Here is a 17,566-nt window from a genome sequence, read left to right on the forward strand (position 1 = left end):
GGGGGTTAAACCCAGAAATATGCGGTTGCGAAGCAAGCTACTTACCACACAGCCACGCCTGCGCCTAAATTAATAAAAATTAAACTAGGTTTTCATTTTATTTTTAATAAAAAGGTGTTAATTACGTAATTATAGTTTTGCAACTTTCAGAATTATTCTGCTGCTAAGATTTTGCGGTAAAAGTACTTGAGAACTGTTATCTAATATTTTCCTGTTTTCAAGTGGGATGTTAATTCCAGCTATTAAACGCCGCACAATTAAATCCTGCTTTCCGTTTTTCCCCCAACCTCCACCTTACATCAAGTGCTCGGTCTGTTTTCTAAATCGTTAAAACGTCTAAGTCCCTCCTTCTGGCACCACGTGGAGGCACAACGACATTGTTAAAAGCTCAGCCCGTGACTATTGCACTGTTGCTGGCTGCCGCCGCTGCTGCTGCTGATTTTTTCGTTGCTTTGCTTTGCTTTACCGGAGGGAGGTTTGTTGGAAGATCTTTACGTCATTCTAAAAACCAACCACCCCCTCTCTCTCCGCTTCACTCTCTCTCTCTCACTGTCTCTCTACCTTTTCGCCCTTCCTCTTTCCCTCCCTCCGTTTTATATCTCTGTCTCTATCGCCGTACACGAGTGTGTGTGTGTATGTGTATGTGTAGGTTAGAGAGACATGTATGTGTATACGCGTCGATGTCTGTGTGTGTGTGCGTGTGTTTATTATCATAAACGGCCATTTTGACTGACTTGCCAAACCTCTAGAAGCTCTCCCTCAGCTCGAACCAGCGAGACTTCAGTGTCTATTAAAAAAAAAAAAAACAACAAAAAACAAACAAACACACAACAGATAAATATATACAACGTGATTTTTTTTTTTTTTTCATTCTTTCTTCTCCTTCACAACAATATTCCGAAGGAAGGAAGGAAGGAAGGAAGATTTTTTAGTTGACAAGCGGTTTGGACAAAAAGTGACAAAAAAAAAAAAAAAAAAAAAAAAAGGACCACCACCGCCGCCGCCGCCGCCACCAACTACAATAACCCCCCCTCCCCTCCATAAGAACAACATATAGTAGTTCAGTCTCTTTTCCGAGTCTCTTCTTCTTTCTCTTCCTCTTCTTCATCAGTTTTGTGAGGAGAGAAGAAAAAAGTGAGAGAGAAAGAGTGGAAGCGAGAGAGAGCACTGTTAAATATCTCTTTAAGTGTTTGAATGAATGGAAACTAGGAAAATGGCCAGAAAAGTCTCCTTGCTCACCGCCGGACTATTGTTGACAATAATAATTCACCTGTGCGGGCTAACTAATGCAATCTCAGGTAAGTTGGCCTTTTTTTTTTTATTTAAAATAAACATATATCCGTAATTTATGTACGTATATATATATATATATCACTATATATGTGTGTGTATATAGTATATATATTCCTCAATCGTCTATTGAACCTATATTTAATGTCTTACAACTAATTCTTCCTCTTTCATTTTCATGCTTTTTACCTTATAATATAATAATCATGATTTATCAGGTGGTTGTCTGTGTGTATAATGTATATATATATATATATATATATATATATATATATATTGTCTGTGTTTTGTGGTGAGGTTGTGTTTTTTTTTAGTTGCTGGGGTGAGAGTGAAAAAAGATTTGCGGTTGTTTGTTATATGCCATTATTAATTAATGTTCCTAATTAATGTTTTGTTTATCAATACAAAATTCAAAAGAGAGATATGAAAATAATAAATTCATTTTTATTTGTTTCTCTGAATAGATAATTAACTGTCGGCATAATTTTCTTTCATACAATCTATATGTTTATTTATCATGGTCTTTAATAAATGTATACACTATATCGATGGCCATTATATATACTCCATATATACACACATATATATATGTATGTATATGTTTGTATGTATATTATTCAAATATATGCATACGTAGCTATGGACATTATCGCCTATATATGTATATATAAGACATGATTTCCTAAATATATACACACACACAGAGCCATGGATATTTTCGCTCGAACACAGAACACACACATACATATATTATATATGTGTGTATATATACATACATACATGTATGTATGTATATACAGTGTGTGTGTCTGTAGTGTTTATTTGTAAATGTAATGTCTCCTCCTTTCGTCGTCGACCCTTCTGTAGAATAAAGGAGACCAATGGCTTCGGAAGGGACAGACGAAAACACAGAGAGAGAGAGAGAGAAAAAAAATGCTAGAAATGAAACTAAGATGGTAAATGTAAAGTCGCAATACGGCTTTTTTGGTCAGTCTCGATGGTGGAACGATGCCTTTCATTGCAAGGTGGTTGCTACTGGTCGTTGTTTTCTTGTCTTGCTTGTCCACTTCTCTCACCTGCTTGGCCTCATTCCTTATCCTACCTTTTATATTTGCATATACCTATACATACATATATATATATATATATATCTTTATATATAATGTCGTTTCGTTATGTGTGTGTATAGTTTAACTATCATACGAATATCATTGCATGCCCAGTTATTTTCTACCTATAATGTTTGTGTATATAATATATAATATATATATATAAAGTGTTCCGTAGATACATGTAAAACACTATCAACCATCATTACATGCACGAACATATATGAGCGTGTGTGTATGATCGAACAGGCTTAGAGAGAATACATCTTTCTCACTATATATATGTGTATATATATATATATATGTGTGTATATATATATATATGTGTGTGTATATATATATATGTATATGTATGCGCAAACCGATTATCAGGTGTGTGTGTATAGCAACAATCGAATATGTTTGTTGGAAATTTTGATGTGAAATGCAATCGACATCTCAGGTGTGTGTGTATGTATATATATATATATATATATACCCTCATATGTACACAGTTTTTCAGGTAAATGATGTATATGAATGTGTATCAAGAAGCATTTACAATTAATTGATCTTTTAACGATTATCGAGAGAGATCAAATAAATTTCTTAATTTTTCCTCGGTGCTAATCAATTTGCAAGTTTCCTATTTTTTTTTTTTTTAAATTCGATATTTCTAAACGGAAATCATTAAATAAAAGATTAATTTTCCCCAACCTCCTGTTAAACGGTTAGGAAACAATTATTTTTATTAATTTTATTATCTTCAATTACAATTTAAATTCTGTTCTGGGTAATCCTCGCTTCTGCAGTCGTAAATTCAAATTTGTCTTTTGATTGTGCTTCTATATATATATACATATATATATATATATATATATAAAGTGTTCCGTAGATACATGTAAAACACTATCAACCATCATTACATGCACGAACATATATGAGCGTGTGTGTATGATCGAACAGGCTTAGAGAGAATACATCTTTCTCACTATATATATGTGTATATATATATATATGTGTGTATATATATATATATTTGTGTGTGTATATATATATATGTATATGTATGCGCAAACCGATTATCAGGTGTGTGTGTATAGCAACAATCGAATATGTTTGTTGGAAATTTTGATGTGAAATGCAATCGACATCTCAGGTGTGTGTGTATGTATATATATATATATACCCTCATATGTACACAGTTTTTCAGGTAAATGATGTATATGAATGTGTATCAAGAAGCATTTACAATTAATTGATCTTTTAACGATTATCGAGAGAGATCAAATAAATTTCTTAATTTTTCCTCGGTGCTAATCAATTTGCAAGTTTCCTATTTTTTTTTTTTTTTAAATTCGATATTTCTAAACGGAAATCATTAAATAAAAGATTAATTTTCCCCAACCTCCTGTTAAACGGTTAGGAAACAATTATTTTTATTAATTTTATTATCTTCAATTACAATTTAAATTCTGTTCTGGGTAATCCTCGCTTCTGCAGTCGTAAATTCAAATTTGTCTTTTGATTGTGCTTCTATATATATATATATATATATATATATATAATGTGTGTGTATATTTGTGTGTATCTAAACGCATTTTGCACGTGTGTATATAATGTGTACACATGTATGTGTGTGTGTGTGTGACAGCGGACTTAAAGGGCCAATTTTAATTTAGGATCGTGAAACCCTTGTGTTTGAAGTTCAATTTTTATTGCAAAATATAAATCGAAACAAGTCCGGGGCGGAATGAGTAATTTTATCAGCCTTTCATGGTTTCTGTATTTCCTACCGATTCCTACAGGTAGCAAAAGACATTCTCCTCTATTCTCATGATCTCTTCTCTGCAAAACACAGATTCAGAAGAACCAAATATTTTATTTCAAGGTGCGTGTTGATAAGATGTGATCGATCAGATCGAACCTTAAACATTATTACTGCTGTTTTTCTTTTTTTTTTTTTTATCGATTCTGTTCGAATGTAATCAATAAAGTTATAAGTAAGATAAAAAGAAATTTAGTCTTAATCCCCGGCGACATTTTAACTAGGAAGCCAGATTTTAGGTGTTCGATTATAGTGGTGTTAATTTATATATATACATCACGGATTTTACCTGTCTGAACGGTATTCAGTTATATATATATATGTATGTAATATGCACATACACAATGTAAATACGCATACATATTTCATACACGCACGCATATATATATACATATATATATATATATATATATATATATATATATATATATTATATATATATAATGTGTGTGTATATTTGTGTGTATCTAAACGCATTTTGCACGTGTGTATATAATGTGTACACATGTATGTGTGTGTGTGTGTGACAGCGGACTTAAAGGGCCAATTTTAATTTAGGATCGTGAAACCCTTGTGTTTGAAGTTCATTTTTATTGCAAAATATAAATCGAAACAAGTCCGGGGCGGAATGAGTAATTTTATCAGCCTTTCATGGTTTCTGTATTTCCTACCGATTCCTACAGGTAGCAAAAGACATTCTCCTCTATTCTCATGATCTCTTCTCTGCAAAACACAGATTCAGAAGAACCAAATTTTTATTTCAAGGTGCGTGTTGATAAGATGTGATCGATCAGATCGAACCTTAAACATTATTACTGCTGTTTTTCTTTTTTTTTTTTTTATCGATTCTGTTCGAATGTAATCAATAAAGTTATAAGTAAGATAAAAAGAAATTTAGTCTTAATCCCCGGCGACATTTTAACTAGGAAGCCAGATTTTAGGTGTTCGATTATAGTGGTGTTAATTTATATATATACATCACGGATTTTACCTGTCTGAACGGTATTCAGTTATATATATATATATGTATGTAATATGCACATACACAATGTAAATACGCATACATATTTCATACACGCACGCATATATATATACATATATATATATAATATATATATATATATATATATATATATATATATATATATATATATATGTGTGTATGTATATTCATATACACACACGATCACACAGCACGTATGCATATACATCCGCACAAATGTATTTGTATCAAAGTGCGCAACGTCATGGAATTTGTTGGAATAAATCTTCCAAACCAGGCATCACAAGGTTTTGAGATCAATTCTTCTCCTAGTATAACGGCAATAACATTTTCAAGCCATTTATTATTTTTTTTTCCTGCCCTAATTGCACGGAAACCAGCCACAGTTTAATATTTTAATGTTGTGCGTTGGAATGTCGCCAAGATCGACGCTTGCTTTTTTTTTTTTTCGTTCCTTCTTCCAAAAAGTCGATAAAGTACCAAGCACTCGATGGAGCGGGGTCAGGCAGTGGAATCGGCAGAAACGGTAGAGCGTCGGATGAAATCGCTTTGCGATATTTAGTTGCGTCCCTTTACGTTCCGTGTTCGAACCTCGCCGAGGGTGGAGATTCTAGCTTGCCTGTTGTACCTCTAGGATTCGAAAACAGAATGCATCACTGAAACACTGAGGCATCGATTTTTATGCATCTTTGACGAGAAAGGAATTGCTATATATATATATATATATTATATATATATATATATATATATATATAGTTCCTTCAAAATGTGTGGCCTTGTGCCTCTGTACGTTAGCAATTAAATTTATTGATTCGATTTGCAAACCTGTAAAAATAAATGGAAGTGTGACCTTTATAAAAACGATGCATATTTAAACCCCTGTCTTCTCGTGTGTGTGTGTGTGTGTGTGTGTATAATCATTTCCTAAGGTGTGCATATATGTCGTTGGAAATAATAATAAAAAAAAAAAAGAGACACCTGAATACGATGGAAGAATAGACCGATCGAAATGCGGTGTGCGTAGTAGGAAGGCCAATAAATGAGAGCCGTTTAACTTCAGCGCACTGAAGCACCTGTTGTTGCTGCTTCAAATAACGCACTTGTCTGTGAATTGCACTCACTTCCTTGGAAGGGATGGTCGTTGCCCTGGGCTTGTCCCACCTGTAGAGCTTAGTCTAGAGTTCGCCTACAAGAACAAACAAACAGATCTGGGTGGGCGGGTGGCAGCAGAATATTTGGTGTTTTTTTTTCGTTTCCTCTGCATTCTGAGTTCAAATCTTGACGGGTTTTGCCTTGATTTTTTTTTTTATTATCATTTCTAGGCCAATAAAATAACTATTTATCTAGACAACAGTGTTATATAGTACACTATATATTTATCTCTCTCTCTCTTTGCCCTCAGGATATTAAATATTTGATCTTGTACTTAACTGAAAACAAATCCTTCACACATCTATCATCCATTATTTCCCCTCAAATTATATGTAAAGGTCGGATGTGTGTACACACACATAAAACAATGCTGATTGGAAATAGAATTTATTTTTGGGGCAATTGTTTTTGTTTTTGCCTTTCAACATATGTGTGTGTGTGTTTGTGTGTGTATTACATGTGTAATGATTTAGCTTGGTTGGTCTATAACATCCATTTCTTTTCGTTTCGGTATAAATAAATCATCGCAATGGCGTTGTATTTATTATAAATTATGAATGTATAACAATAATAATAATAATAATAATAGAAAAAAGAGAGGGAAAATATAATTGCTACACCAACAGCAACAACAAAAATAATATTGCAGATATTCAAGATTCACATCGGAAATTATATAAAATTAGGCCATTATAGAAGGATTTCCAGGTATTAATAATATTGTACTATCGAAAAAATAAATATATAAATAAATAAAATAAAATTATTTTTTGCTTATATCAATATATTATTATTATTATTATTATTCACTTTTTTTTTTTATATCTGTCCAATTATTGAGATATAATTAATTTGAACGCAGCAAACGTAAAAAAAAAAATCGAAGAAAGAAGGATAAAAATGAAAGGAACAAGCATATTTCGTTCATTATATAGTTATGGTGGTTGTACGTATATCGATTTTTATAATTGATTTTATTTTTTATATTATTTGACATTTTAACGTTTTTTTGATCATTACACACGCGCGCACATACACACACAGCAATAACAACAACAACAGCAGCAACACATAAAGAGAGAAAATACACACTCACTCCCGAATACACATATATGTATGTACACACACATATGTATGTGCACACACATATATGTATGTACACACACATATATGTATGTACACACACATATATGTATGTACACACATATATGTATGTGCACACACATATATGTATGTACACACACATATATGTATGTACACACATATATGTATGTACACACACACATATATGTATGTACACACACACATATATGTATGTACACACACACATATATGTATGTACACACACACATATATGTATGTACACACACACATATATGTATGTACACACACACATATATGTATGTACACACACATATATGTATGTACACACACACATATATGTATGTACACACACATATATGTATATACACACATATATATATGTACACACACATATGTATGTACACACACATATGTATGTACACACACATATATGTATGTACACACACACATATATGTATGTACACACACATATATGTATATACACACATATATATATGTACACACACATATGTATATGTACACACACATATATGTATGTACACACATATATGTATGTACACACATATATGTATGTACACACATATATGTATGTACACACACACATATGTATGTATATACACACATATATATATGTACACACACACATGTATGTACACACACACATATATGTATGTACACACACATATATGTATGTACACTCACATATATGTATGTACACACACACATATATGTATGTACACACACACACATATATGTATGTACACACACACACATATATGTATGTACACACACACATATATGTATGTACACACACACATATATGTATGTACACACACACATATATGTATGTACACACACACATGTATGTACACACACACATATGTTGTACACACACCATATATGTATGTACACACACACATATATGTATGTACACACACATATATGTATGTACACACACACATATGTATGTACACACACACATATGTATGTACACACACACATATGTATGTACACACACACATATATGTATGTACACTCACACATATATGTATGTACACACTCACACATATATGTATGTACACACTCACACATATATGTATGTACACACACACACATATATGTATGTACACACACACACATATGTATGTACACACACACATATATGTATGTATCTGTGGCTTAGATGTTATGTTTGACAATTATAATTTCAGACAGCTTTGTGCTAACAAACACACACACACACACACACACATATACACACATATACACAAACATACATATGTTTATACGCACACACACACATATACACATACGCGCACCTGTTATAATGTATGTATGTATATATATTGTGTTTATGCATATACGCGCGCACTGATGCATTGTGTTGTAATGTTTGTGTCTGTGTTGCCCTTGTGGCGAATAAAGCTACTGCTACTAGTTCTACTGCTGCTGCTGCCGCGGCTGCTGCTGCTGCTACTCATTATCGTCATGCTTTCGATGTTATAGATCCTGTCGGCTTTGCTGATGATGATGATGATGGCAGAGGCCAGGTTGGCGGTGGGGGGGGGGGGAGGAGGAGGAAAGCGAGATGAGCAAAATTCCATCAAGGTTAAAAGAGAAACACCTAACACCTATCGATGCCTTGCACACTTAGTCTCTCTCTTTCTCCACACAAAGCTCTATCTCTCATCAGCTCTCTCTATCTCTCATCTGCTCTCTCTCTCTCTCTCTCTCTCTCTCTCCACACAAAGCTCTATCTCTCATCAGCTCTCTCTCTCTCTCTCTCTCTCCTTCCACACACACAGCTCTCTCTCTGTTTTTACTTCTCTCTCTCTCTGTCTGTCTCTCTCTTTCTCCACACAAAGCTCTATCTCTCATCAGCTATCTCTCTCTCTCTCCTTCCACACACACACAGCTCTCTCTCTGTCTGCCTTAGCTACATAGCTCTGTCTTCATCTCTCTCTCTCTACTTATATACAGAGAACCTTGGTAGATGGCGATGATGGTGTTCGAGGTAGGATTTAGAAAGAAGACATAGCAAAGCTATATGGCTTCGAATAATGTGAAACAACAACAATAATAAAAGGATGATAATCTCTCTCTCACACACACACATCTCAGAAATGCTAAACATCTCGGTTTTATCTCACACCTTAGTAGTTATGGTGGAAATTTTGTGTGGGAAGTGGTAATCGTTCTCCTACTATGTAAGTTTACATACACACGTATGGGTATACATGTGTGTATGTATATGTGTGTGTTTGAATATCATGAATAAAAAATCACCTTTTTGAAGAATTAGTACGCACGGGTGCTAAGGTTTCTGTCATATGCACACACACGTGTGTGTGCATGAATATGTATATATGTCTGTGTGTGTGTGTGTGTGTATTTTATGGTTCAAATTTTTTTATCTTTTGAAGAGTTTGAACTTGGTGTATAGCTAAGAATTTTGTCATCTATCTACCTACCTACCTATCTATCTACCTACCTATCTATCTACCTACCTATCTATCTACCTACCTATCTACCTACCTATCTATCTACCTACCTATCTATCTACCTACCTATCTATCTATCTATCTATCTACCTACCTATCTACCTACCATTCTACCTATCTACCTATCTATCTACCTATCTACCTACCTACCTACCATTCTATCTACCTACCTACCTATCTATCTACCTACCTACGTATCTATCTATCTATACACACACACGCGCTTATTCTTTTACTTGCTTCAGTCATTTGACTGCGGCCTTGCTGGAGCACCGCCTCATATATAAACACACACACACATCATCATTTAACGTCCGTTTTTTTATGCTTGCATGGGTTGGACGGTTTGACTGAAAACTGGTAAGCTGCGGTGGGGGCGGGGCTGCGCTAGGTTCCAATCCACACACACTATATATATACCACACACTCATATAATATACATACATACATACATACTATATATATATATATATACATACAATATATATAACATATATATATATATATACATACATATATATATACATATATATATATATAATATATATATATACATACAATATATATACATATATATATATATATATATACATACATATATATATACATACATAATATATACATATATATAATATATATATACATACATATATATATACATACATATATATATACATACATATATATATATATACATACATTATATATATACATACATATATATATACATACATATATATATATACATACTATATATATTATACATACATATATATATATACATACATATATATTATACATACATATATATATACATAACATATATATATACATACATATATATGTATACATACATTATATGTATACATACATACTCATATATAATATACATACATACATATATATTTGTGTGTGTATATATTTCAACGCACATTGTTTTTTTTCTTCTATTTTCATTTCGTTTTCTCTTTGGAATCATTTGGTTTTGACTAATAAAATCTTCACATCCATGGCTGCTGATACCCAACGTAATAAATCAAGCGAAATCGCAAATAATTTTTCAAAAAATGGAATTTTGGATATTAATTGGAAGGAAGGTAAAGAAAGAAATATAAATCGTTTCTTAGTTATCGATCCTAAGATATTACTGGTATTTTGACAAGACGTGGGAACCACAACACGGTCACTTGGCTTGCTGGGAAATAGCAGCGGAATTAGTGGATGAGAAAAAGGACGTGGTTGAATGATGCAGTCTTTAATCGACTGTCTGGAGAAAAGGACAGTGGTCAGAAGTGACCAAGGGCCAAATAACCACCATCATCATCATCAGCTACAAGTTAAGATGAAGTTGCAATGCAGACTGTTAGTATTAGTGGCCAAAACTCTTTGAGATCAAACCTTGAGGAAGGATACTTAAGGAAATATAGTTCTTGATGCACTGTTTATGGGTGGGTGGGTGTTAGACAGAACATGATGATCATGTCTGCCTTTCATCATGTGTCTGTTCGGTCTGGACTGGCTTGGGGTTAAACAATGATGGTTGTATATTATTATTATTAAGATGCCGAGCTGGCAGAGTTGTTAGAGTGCTGGGCAAAATGCTTGGCAGCTTTTTGTCTGTTTCATGTTCAAATTCTGTTGAGGTTGACTTGATCTTTCATCCATCCTTTCAGAGGTCAATAAATTACCGTATTTTAATGTGTATAAGGATCCCTTTTTTTGTCGAAAATTAGGTTAAAAAAAAATATGGGTGTTTCTTACACATGGATATTATACTCCCTTACAAAACCTTTTTTTCCAAATTTTAAGCCCCCAAAATTAGAGGGTTCCTTATACACGTTAAAATGCAGTAAGTGCCAGTGAAACACTGGGGTCGATGTAACTGCCTAGTCCCCTCCCCACAAATTTCAGGCCTTGTGCCTTTAGCAGAAAGGGTTATTATTAAGGTGGGAAGCTGGCAGAACCGTTAGCACGCAGGGCAATATGTTCAGCATGTTTTCATTTGTCATTACGTTCTGAGTTCAAATTCTGCTGAGGTTGCCTTTACCTTTCATCCGTTTGGGATCATTAAAATAAATACCTGTTGGACACTGGGGTCGATATAATCGACTGTACCCCTCTTCCCCTGAAACTGCTGGCTTTGTGCCAAAATTTGAAACCATTATTATTATCAGAACCATTTCGTCTGGTTCTTTATGTTCTGCGTTTGAATTCTGCTGAGGTCGACTCTTCCTTTCATCCTTTTGGGGGTTGATGAAATGTGTACCAGTTAAGTACTGGGGTTAATGTCATTGACTAGCCCCCACCCCATAAAGGTTCTAGTCTTGTGTCAAAATTTGGAATTAGCATTATTATTATTATTCTTTTCTACTCTAGGCACAAGACCTGAAATTTTGGGGGAGGGGGTTGATGGCCACTCAATTAGATCGATCCCAGTATGCAACTGGTACTTAATTTATCGACCTTGAAAGGATGAAAGGCAAAGTTGACCTTGGTGGATTTTGAACTCAGAACATGAAGACAGATGAAATACCACTACGCATTTTGCCCAGCATGTTAACATTTCTGCCAGCTCACTGCCTTATTATTATTACAATGCATAATGAAGAGGTATAGATGTGGCTGTGTGGTTGGAAGTTCACTTCTCAACCACATTGTTTCAAGTTCAGCCCCACTCTGTGGTACCTTGGGCAAGTGTCTTCTAGCCTCAGGCTAACAAAAGGTCTTGCGAGTGAAAAGAATCTGGCAGAAATTGAAAGAAACCTGTGTGTGTGTGTGTGTGTGTATGTATTACTGTCTCCTTGCCTTGATATTGCGTAATAGTTGTAAACGAGTGTCACTGTCATACAAGCAGTGTTGTTCGATTCCATTTCTTCAGTGGAAACCAGTCTGGTCAAAGGGAGGGGGCGAAAGCATTGCCTTATTTGGAAACAGGTGAGGGTTGATGACAGGAAGGGCATCCAGCTGTAGATACTCTACTTCAACCAATTCTGTCTGACACATGCAAGCATGAAAAAATGGACGTTAAAACAATGACAAATGTAAAGCTAAGCTACACTTCATGGGATTTGGATTAGAGCCGTAAAAGAAAGATTAACAACCGTCTGGTATTTATTTTCGTCTGCTGTTTAACCATTCTGGCTATCACTGCCACATTCTCTGATACAACAGTGATGATGATGATGGCTACGTAAATAACTGCGTTTGTCTTTAGAATTCTTGAAGCGATTATGGTAGGAATCCAAAGCATTGATGCCTTTTCGAAAAGATTTTTAAATAAACACAGGATTTCTTCTGTTTGAACAATGAAGAGATGAAATATGTCCTATTATATTACTGGTGTATATATATATATATATATATATATATAGAGATCGTTAGCCACTACAAACATTTTTTTTTCTCTCCTTGTTTTTTTCCATGCCCCTTTCTGTAGAAGAGCGTAGGCTCGAAACGTAAAAGACTTTTTCTATTCCTGAGCAAGCATTATACTAATACATCTGTTTGTTTTGTACACCACCTGTCTTCGTCTTTTGTTTTTTCGTAAACTCTCCCTATATATATATATATATATTAAGAACATTCTGGATTTGTTCTAAGATAAGTTTCATTGATTAGTTTATTGGAGATAATCATATAGATTAGTTATAGATTTTTGTTTCATCTCTCTCTCTCTCTCTCACATGTATATGTATATATGTATATATATATATATATATATATATATATATATAATATATATATATATGTTTGTATGTATATATATTTCTTTGATATAATGAACTGAAATGGCTTACTGATAATTTTTCCACTTTAATAATTAGATAAACTTATAAACATCTCATTATTAAAGTGGGAAAAATGATCAGAAAAGCCATTTCTATTCATTTGTTCAAATATATATATAGTACCATACCAAGGACTTCCTGTTTCTTACTCTACTATATATATATGTGTGTGTGTGTGTGTGTGTGTGTGTATGTATGTATGTATATGCCTAGTTACCTATTCTACGTGTTAGTTTAAATATACAGGCACAGGTATACAGTATCTGATTATTCTTTGTTTCTGTGTGTGTATGTATGTGTATATGTATATATATATATATTTAGCATTTCTTTCATTGAACTGTGGCCATGCTGGGGCACAGCCGTAAAACAATTTAGTTGAACAAATCGTCCCTAGTACTTATCTTTTAAAAATTCCTTTTAAAAGCATCTACGTGCATACATATGTATGTGTATTTATGTTGATATATATATATTATATATATATATATACACGTACAATGGAGGTGTGAACAGGCAAGAACAGGTATCTGTTTAGATCCTGGCATTTATCTATAATTGCTGAGTTGTTACAATTGGGTAGATCATAATAAAAAGGTTGTGTATGTTTTTATATATATATATATATATATATATATATATATAATTATATTATATAACACTGTCTATATATTGTATATATATTATATATATATATATCTATATATATGTATAGGAGTGGCTGTGTGGTAAGTAGCTTGCTTACCAACCACGTGGTTCCGGGTTCAGTCCCACTGCGTGGCACCTTGAGCAAGCATCTTCTACTATAGCTTCGGGCCGACCAAAGCGTCTTGAGTAGATTTGTTAGATGGAAACTGAAAGAAGCTCGTCGTATATATGTATGTGGATGTATATGTTTGTGTGTCTGTGTTCGTCCCCCCCCCCCAACATCGTGTGTCTGTGTTCACGCCCCCGTAACTTAACGGTTCGGCAAAAAGAGACCAATAGAAGACTTGGAAGAAAGCATCGAATGTATACGAAAACAAGGACGGAAAAACAGACGATGTTACACAAATATAAATACAAAATACAATAAAAATAATAATAATAATAATAATAACAACAGGCGTCTTTCGACTGGGGACGAATTGAATTCAGCTGGCGTGTGTGGAAATGAAGCCTTACGGCTTACAATGATGTCGGAGAGCATATAAACTCCAACTAAAGAGAACAGGGTAGATTCCTGATCAAAATTATCCGTTTGTCTTTGGAGTGAAAGAGTGGATGGTAAACCACCCGAAATTGGAAGAAAAATATCCAATGGAGAATTGCCAACATGTGTTGCTTGTCTGCACGGTTGACATGTTAATTAGACGAGTTTTACAAAGTTAAATGAACTGGAATTAACTGTGTAAAACAAACATAACACACAACAAATGGCTGGTTAGATCAATATCTGGCAGTAAAATGAAGTTTTGGATGCTGTCTGTAATGCTGCAGTGTGTCTGTGGCCAAGAGAGTTTAATTCCCTACGGCTGAGTCTACCTGGCTGTAAATAGGTAACACATTGTGTGTAGTTTATTACTATAAGCTGCACTGAAATTGTTTCACTGGCTTTCTCTGCTGAGTTCAGTTCCTCTGGTGAGCATCAGTTTATGAAAGACTAGCTTCCTATCCTGGTTGAGATTTATTTCTCTTTCACTTAACATTGTTGAAAGCCAGTTAGTTACTACTCTTTGGATGCAGGTTGTTTGGAAATGTCGTATAAATGTAAAAATAAACATCTTTGTGATGAGAATAGCTTGAAAAATCATCTTAGGTCCTTTTAGATAGTTAAACATCAAAAAAAAAAAAAAAAGCTAATTCTTTAGATACCAGCTGTGTAAAATTATCCTCTTCCTTAATACACAGTTCCATTCTAAAGTGTTTGTATTTACATTAAAGCCATTTCTGTCATTTTTATTCCAATGGTATTTGGAACGAAGCTTGAGAAAAGAGAAATGAATATTGGTATATTAAACTGGTGTTTGGAACCTCTGAGCACAAATGTATATTAAGATGGTTATTTACATTTGACGGATATTTGTCCTCATCTTGTTTGTTGTTAATACAACATTTCAGCTAATATATCCTCCAGCCTTCATCAGGTGTCTTGGGGAAATTTCGAACCTGGGTTCTCATTCCTAAGGTATCTTTCAATGTTATTATTATTATCATTATTATTCAGGTCAATTATGGAGTGAATTTTAGGGCTTATAAATCTAATATTTTCATATCTTGAAGGCTGGAAGATATATCAGCCGAAACTTTGTGTTAACAACAAACAAGATGAAGACAAATATCTGTCAATGTATATAATTCCTCATCTCTTAATTATAGAACTGTATTATATTAAGATGGTGTTTGGAACAGTTTCTTAGGATATACATATATGTATATATAAAGTATGTGTGTGTGCCTTTTATATTACTGTGTATGTCTTGTATTATAAAAATTATCTTAATATACCAAAATATATTTGTTTTTTGTTATATTTCGGAATGGTCATTTTGTCAGTTTAGCCAATAAATGGCAAAATGACCATTCCGAAATATAACAATATCTGTTTCAACACATGACTTCACATAAAAAATCTTGCACAACAAATATATTTGTTTTTTGTTACATTCGAATCACCTTCTTAATAATGAACAAATTAATTTTATTAAATTCCTACAAATTCTTGATAATTTTTGAAGACCTGATTGAAACGATGTAGAAGGTTGTAATAAGTCAGAAAATATCCTCAACAAAGGGTTTAGCAGACAAACGTCCAGGTGTCTGCATTCGAGGATTTGTAACAGAGGACGTAGTTTTATCTAAATAGAGAACTGGTGTTGTCAAAGGCATTGGACAAAGGGTGTTGTGGCATATTTTTCCCAGTGTTTTGCGGTCTGAGTTCAATTCCCGCTGAAATCAACTTTACCTTTTATTCTCCTTGTTTGTGGCTGGAGGGATGGGGGAGAGGGAGGGTGTTTCTAAAGTGCACCAGCCGAGGATGGTGGACTTGCGGAACAATTGAGCCATTGGATTTCATGGTATATATTTCACCACTTTGCATGCCGAGTTCAAATCCCATCGTAACCAACTTTGCCTTTCTTTCTCCTCATTGTTGGGGTGGAGGTCGATAAAGTACACCAGCCCAGGATGGTGGTCTTGTGGAACCATTAAGCCATCGGACTAAACGTTTTGCGATATTACTTTCAGCTTTTTGTGTTCAGAGTTCAAATCCAACCATGGCCTATGTGTTTGATAGACAACCTGCTGCCTGGTTTAACACCCCCACCTGCTACCCTTGGGTGCCTTTAGTAGAGTCCATTTATTTTGTTTCTTTATTTTTCTTTTCTTTTTTTTTTTTTTGGTGCAGCCATCTGGTTCGCCAACCCTCAGTCAAAATCGTCCAACCCATGCTAGCATGGAAAGCGGACGTTAAACGATGATGATGATATAAGTGTTTAAGTTGAGCTTCCGATTCAAAGATACCTTCTTCCTTTCCTTCCTCCCTCCCTCCCTCTCATGTTCCTTCTAGATTTGGAGGTTCCGGAAAGGGTCAGGAGCTCTGCCCCCTCCTTCATGACTAAAGCAATAATAATAATAATAATAATAAAAAACAAAAAAAAAAACGTGCTTTTAAATTAGCAAAACAAGAAGGAAAAGGTGGGAACAAACAAAGCCTCGATGAGTTTGGTGGGTGAGAAAAAATGTGAAACAAAATGACACAGGATGATGCAAGCCTGAAGACTGCTGGTTAAACAAGACACTCGTCTAACAAGGTGTTTGGTGTTCAGGGCTTG

At 34.1% G+C, this 17,566-nt stretch overlaps 1 protein-coding gene across 1 annotated transcript in view; it reads left to right on the forward strand.

Moving 5' to 3' along the window:
* The first annotated feature begins 956 nt into the window (after window positions 1-956).
* Window positions 957-17,566, forward strand: part of LOC115224570 (calsyntenin-1) — a 90,232-nt gene continuing 73,622 nt past the window's right edge. The window contains exon 1 of the mRNA XM_029795495.2: window positions 957-1,298. Within this exon, the coding sequence (XP_029651355.1) occupies window positions 1,199-1,298 (100 nt within the window). The 5' untranslated portion in view covers window positions 957-1,198. The remainder of the gene's footprint in view (window positions 1,299-17,566) is intronic.

The sequence above is a fragment of the Octopus sinensis genome, linkage group LG25 (genome assembly GCF_006345805.1).
Source record: "Octopus sinensis linkage group LG25, ASM634580v1, whole genome shotgun sequence".
Lineage (NCBI taxonomy): Eukaryota > Metazoa > Mollusca > Cephalopoda > Octopoda > Octopodidae > Octopus > Octopus sinensis.